Genomic DNA, 6,629 nt, shown 5'->3' with positions numbered 1-6,629 from the left:
CACTATCAGATCCCATAGACTCACGTATGTCCAGTGTGTTTAGGTATTCCCTAAGCTAATTCTCCTCCACCAAAGCTGTCTCCCCTGCTCCAGACTTTCCCATTGGACTCTGGGACCAGTGATTGGTGAAGCGAATCAGCAGATTGCCAGGAAAAAAAGAAGTGAAGGAGGCATCAAGTACCTTGGCCTTTTCCATTGTCCATTGTCACCAAGCTCCTGCCCCATGTGGCAGTAGGCCCACATTTGTCCTAAATTCCCTTTTGCTGATGATATACCTAGAGAAGCACTTCTTCTTGTACTTCACATCTCTTGCGATCTTCAACTCCAGATAAGCTTTGGCTTTCCTAATCCTACCCCTGCACACTTGCACAGTGTGTGTGTATTCCACCAGGATCACCTGTTCCTGCTTCCCCCTCTTGTATGCATCCTTTTTATATGTAATTTTAGTCAGGGGTTCCTTGTTCACCTCTGCAGGCTTTCTGCCACTCCTGCTTGATTTTCTGCTCATTGGGATGGACCATCCTTGAGTTTGGAGGAAGCAATCCTTGAACTGAAGCTCCTGGACCCCTCTTCTCTCCAGGACCATATTCCATGGGATTTTTCCAAGAAAGTTCCTGAACAGGACAAAATCTGCTCTCCTGAAGTTCAGGGTTGTGATCCTGCTATTTGTTTCCTCCTATCTGTATTCTGAACTCCATCATCCCATGGTCATTGCAGGCAAAGCTGACCCCAACCTTCACGTCCCCAACCAGTTCTCCCTTGTTTGTACAGATCAGGTCCAGCAAAGAGTCTCCCCTTGTCAGCTCCTCCACCAGCTCTGTCAGGAAGTTCAGGAAGTTACCAATGCTCTCCAGAAACTGCCTTGACAGTTTGTGCCCTGCTGTGTTGCCCTTCCAGCAGATTTCAGGGTGGTTCAAGACTGCTTATGAGACCAGGGCCTGTGAGCATACAGCTTCTTCCAGCTGCCTGAAGAATGTCACATACTTCTTCCTGATCAAGTGGTCTGTGGCAGATGTCCACCACAGCATTGCTCACCTTGGTCTCCCTTTAATCTTAAGTCATTAGGTCTCAGCTGGCTAATCACTGGTCCTCAGGCAAAACATCATGTGTTCCTCCTGCTCTCTTCTCCTCCTTGCCACCCCAGCCTGTGCTTCCTAAAGAGCCTGTATCCATCCATTGCAGCACTCCAGCCATGTAAGCTATCCCACTACATCTCTGCGATCCAAATGACATCATAGCCCTGCAACTGCACATAGGCCTTGAATTCCTTCTGCATTAAGCCAAGAAAGGTTTTAAAGTCTGTTATAATTAGCAGCTTTAAAATGACCCAGTAATACTGCTGCCTAAAAGAATAATCAAATACACAAAAGAACTCCTTCAACAACAAAAGAAGAGGAAAGGAAGAAACAATCCTGTGTGTTTTATTGGTATTGAGGTACATTCCCATCACAATTGGCTAAATGTGACTTTGCCCCCCCCCTTTTTTTTTTTACTAAAATGCAACATATAAAAAACCATACATAAAAAAGCTGATTGGTCAGTTAGCTATAAATACAAAACACGTTCACAAAAAATTTTTTTAAAAAAGCAAGCAGCCTGTTTTGGACATATAACTACATATAATTACATATTTATGGCCCAGATCACTCAAGATCATAAGAATAGTTTTGTGTTCTGTATTATAACTGCTTTCTGCACAAGGATCCAACACGAGTGTTGTGCTTGGGCTTATAAATTACCATAGGCAAAGACACATGTGATTGACAAGATACAGGTCTCTTACTCTTCTTCACGGTAAGAACATTGTCTTCCTTTGGAGGAGGCACATGTATGGGCTTCCAAGGAATGGGGTTACAATATGCTGGAGCTGGATACAAAGTTCCATCAGCACACCCTAAAATGTTTAGAAAATACACATAACTAAAAAGAAATATTTACACTGCAAGTTTTACAATGCAAGCAGTTATAATAATCATCAGGACTAACAAAGACACAACAGCATCTTCAAAGGAAGACAGCATAGGCACCATCGTATAATTTAAATTAGCTACTTTGCATCATTTCAAAGCATTTATAAATACAACTTCCTGTCACCACATATGCAAAGCTCACATTTTTCCATCTTTGCTTAACTGTTATTCTTCATTTTATTGAGCAGAAAAATACACTAATTATTCACATATACATTAATAATCTGCAATTAATAACCTAGGGCCCATAAAGCAATATCAGAAAACCTAAAGTGCAACACAAGGAACATCGTGCCCTATTAGTCATTTGTTTGTAACGAAATTTCAGTGCACACATCACATGGTTGGGTAAAACACAGTCTGTAATATATTCTATTGCATGAACACAGCTGAGTATAAAAATATTTTTCAAAAATCACTTAAACATGTGATTGCAGCTGTCAGGAAGGAATGAAGGTCCAAAACAAAACACGAAGGTAAAGCGTATCACCATCTATAAACAGATGTCAGCAAAAGAGCAAAGGTTGTTCACCTGCTTTACACATTTTCTTAAACATTCAGAGCCTGGAAATTAGGTCCTAAAATATTTTCTGTTGAGAATTCAAATAACAACAATTATTTTAATTCTATGAAAAAATAAAGACAAAAGTATATATATTTTTAAAAGAAAATTTAATTAAGCACTCAATTGTAAAATGCAATACTGTTTCTTACTGTTCTCCTAGTTTTGTACCATGTGGGATAACAAAACTAAAGTGAGACTTGCAAAATACTACGCTATCAAACGCATTCTCTTTATCACTTCCTTTTAAAACGAAAAAGGACTTGGGTTACAGAAGCCAAGAAGGTGCGATGCAGGTGCAAAGTTAAACTGAAAGGAACCCTTAGCTCACAACACAGGTTGATTCGCATGTCTACTTTTTCTGACAGGACTTCCATCAGCCTCTTATTATCTTTGTATCTCAAAACCCCACCTCTTTTCTAAGGGGGATTCAGGTGCGATAACGTGGTGCATACCTACTGTAACACAAACACTAACTTGACAAGGATGCTAGCATAACTGATTTGCTTCACAGGAATCAGTGTGGCTTTAGTGATTCCTATGTCTGATAATGAAAATAAGATCAAAATCAGTTATAATTTGGTACGTCACACTATTCTCTCAAATAATATAATTTTCCTCCCAAATAACATGAAGGGCTACAAAAAACGCACCAAGGGTCTCAGAGTAAAAACTTCTCTAACTTATACCACATGAGATATTCATTCCCATGTGCCAAAATTAAATACTGGATGAAAATCTTAAACAGGTTTCATTTTACATTAAAAGATTAGAGGGAAGGAACCACAAACCTGTCAGTACATATGTGCAGTAGGAGTACAAACCTGTAGACTTCCCACGTGGGAAGCCATAACCATTTAAAACAGGGCGTGGCTTATTTCTAGCATTATGTAGCCATTCGTTAAAGATCTTCTCTGATCTCTCTCTCTTCTTCTGTAGTTCAGCTTGCCTTTCTTTTTCTTTTTCCTAAAAATAAAAAAATCAAAACTAGTTATAGACAAAACACTGTACAATATACACAAAATTGTAAATAAATCTTTTGTGGATTTTCCAGACTGCTGAATACATTTCAAATATGTTTTCAAATAGAAATACATTTTTCTGACAACAGCAAAGTTGCATTTTTTTCCTTTAAGTCTGGCAGGGCTGGGGCAGGGTGGGAATCAGCCTCCACATTAATCCAGTGTTTCTCTGAGAAAAACACTCAGGTTTCTCATAAACCTTTTGGAAGACTATATGTAGAAGATACACCAAACATAATGGGCAGATGACCAGGGCCTACTGTGCTGCAGTTAGCCTAAAGATGCTATTGTATCTGGGACAGCCATCTACTCTTCTCATTTATCCATATTCATACAGCCCTGTATCAGCCATGACTGGGTTGCCTCCAAGCCTGGAGCAGGTTTGGGGAAACATTAATCAGAAGTAGGAGTAAAAACAGTTTGTATAGGCATGGCATTTGGATTTAAACTAAGTTTAATTGATAAGAACTTGTGTAATGAGGACATAACTAAAAGAATGAATACGGTTTAAATCTGTCTGATGACTTTTGTTTTCTTGGGTTTCAAGGTCCTTGTGCTGTGCATTTTAGTGGCTCAGCAGAGACACAGGATCAGTTTGTTACGCAGGAAATAAACACCACCAGTACAGAATATTTAAGTGTGTTTTAATTATATGGGAAATTTTGAAAGACTGAAAAATTAAGGTCAATAAGGCCTGAAAATTGATCTGATACAGCTTACGGTATTTTAAAGTTAATCTAAAGAATTTATTATATGTACTTGTGCAACACTTACAAATACGTTCTGCACTTTAAGAACAACTGCTGTGATTACAGGAGGAATAGAGAGAAATTCTTCTCACCACAATCCTCCCACACACTCAGCTACAACAGTGGTGTAGTACTCCTATAATATTACATATTCTACTGAAAAATTATACTGTAATGTTAATTAAATTAAAATACAACCAATCAACTTCACAGATAAAACATCTGGTCACACATTTCATAGTTTTCAGGCATAATCATTACCAATATGTGATATTTCAGAGAAATTCTGGATGATTCCTGCAATCATAGCCTTGTCAGAGCATTTGTTCTAGTGAATCAAAGGACCTCAAAGCCTGTACTTTAGGAAGCTTATAATAAGTAAGAGGTCTTCTGGAGTTCACTATAAAAATACATAGGAGATTAATTAATATGAAATAGCATTAAAGTTAGAACTCCTAGCATCAGATTGGTACAGACGGATATGAAGAAAAATGCTTTTAATTAGAAATATGTGCAAGATTAATAATAATACAACAGTGGTGCTGGGAGAAAAATGCGCATAATGCTCCTTATTTCCTGTCTGGGTCAGCCTGCAACGGACTGAGAAATAAAGGTACACTGGGTGGTTTGTATTTTTCTTTCCCCTATCATATCACAGTTGCAGTGGGTTTGCAAAGACTTAAAAAAAAAAATGCACTAATACACATCTTGCTTTGCTGACCTTACCTCAGTGTCTTCAATACACTAACATTACAACTTTTGAAAGTTTTTTTTATGTACAACACTGCCATTTGATAAATTCTAATCAATTTAATCAACCTATATATTGAATATAAGTTGCAGATTAGGTAACCCCATCCAAATAAATGATCAGTTGATTAATACCTTCTCTATCTTCCTCTTTTCTGCCTCTTCATCTCTCTTCTTCTTCAGCCATTCTTTATACTTTACTTCAGCCTTTTCTTGTAACTGCATTTTCTCTAATTCCCTTGTGGCTTTTTCTGCCATTTCTTTGCTCAGTTTTCGTTCCCTTTCTCTCCTTTCCTACATGAAACAGATCAAAGAAACAGAATAGAAACTTTTCAGTGTATTTCAAAGGGCAATTCTTTTGAGGAATACACTTAGTTTTATTATACAATTACAAATAAAATTATCATAACCCTAAAAAAAAAAAATCATATTGTAACCTCTTTTGAGACAGAACCTATTCATTGCTAGGTTCCAGATAAAATAGTTTTAAACATATAAACTTATCACAAAACATGATAAAAATTTCCTTTCAGGACTCCTTATGCTATTGTGTTTACTACTCTCTTTTATTTATTCAGGCATTTTTTAAAACACTTCAGACACTTCTCAATATTCCTGGGAAAGAAATGTAAGTCGCAATTCCTGACAACATTGTGTTAGTTTTACTTTTCAGTGAATCCAGAGCAAACTACAGTTCCAAATGGAAGTCAGGCAAACTGCCCCCCTTCTAAGAGTCATTGAGATATGCAGATTGTTCAGCACACTTAAGCATAAATTGATATGAAAATAAGAAGTTCACATGAGAATCCAGTTCACGTTTTGTGGTATTCTCTACATTCTTTTATATTCTTTAGTTTATTTGCATATGGACTACTTCTACGAATCAATCTACACACGTCTCCTCTTCAAACGATGAAAGGGAAAATGAGAAAATACATTGTAGGATAGGCAAAAAGTGGTAATTGAGTGTGGAGTGAAATTGCTACCTGCATAATTTGGAAGATACAATACACAGAGGTTTCATTGACTTCTACATCTTTTCAGTGTGTGTGCATCTAATGGTACACAATAATGTTTTGTGGACCATTCTCTAAGCGAACAAGCACATATTGATGGCCTTTTCTTGATCTGGAGAGGGAGGTATTTTCATTTGAAGACTTACAATAGCTCTCACTTCCCTTCCCTGTAACCTTTATGAAATGTCTGGGATTCTGATTCAGTACTACTTCTGCTTAGCTTGCTTAGCTCTGAAGAACCTGCATATATATGTAGAGGCAAAAATCTTTACCAGACAAGCTGTGCACACGACTTGGAGGACAGGCAGAAGACTTGAGATCAAACAGTTTCCACATTATAGAAAAGAACTGTTGAATAAAAATGTTGGTTTTGTTTTAAGAAATCTTTTTCTTCTATGCTCTCCTGCATACTTCTTTTGAACAAAGGAGTTTTAGCAGGAACTTAGGCTGACTCAGAATTATTATAGTTGGCAGTATGGATGTCAAATACCTAGAACTACAACTGCAAAGTATAATAAATAAATGGAAAAGAGGAAAAAGACATTTAAAAGAGCAGCAGG

The 6,629-nt window shown here is 37.4% G+C and overlaps 1 protein-coding gene across 1 annotated transcript; it reads right to left on the bottom strand.

Moving 5' to 3' along the window:
- Nucleotides 1-662: 662 nt before the first annotated feature.
- Nucleotides 663-5,347, bottom strand: CCDC34 (coiled-coil domain containing 34; the record flags this gene model as incomplete). The annotated part of the gene is made up of 4 exons (XM_009706912.1): nt 663-817; nt 1,784-1,894; nt 3,357-3,498; nt 5,189-5,347. Coding segments are annotated over 4 exons (567 nt in total), but the record flags the coding sequence as incomplete, so codon positions are not given.
- Nucleotides 5,348-6,629: the final 1,282 nt, after the last annotated feature.

Source organism: Cariama cristata, unplaced genomic scaffold, assembly GCF_000690535.1.
Source record: "Cariama cristata isolate BGI_N322 unplaced genomic scaffold, ASM69053v1 scaffold2639, whole genome shotgun sequence".
NCBI lineage: Eukaryota > Metazoa > Chordata > Aves > Cariamiformes > Cariamidae > Cariama > Cariama cristata.
Note: the sequence above shows the minus strand (reverse complement) of the source record. Positions and strands in the feature narration are given on the sequence as shown.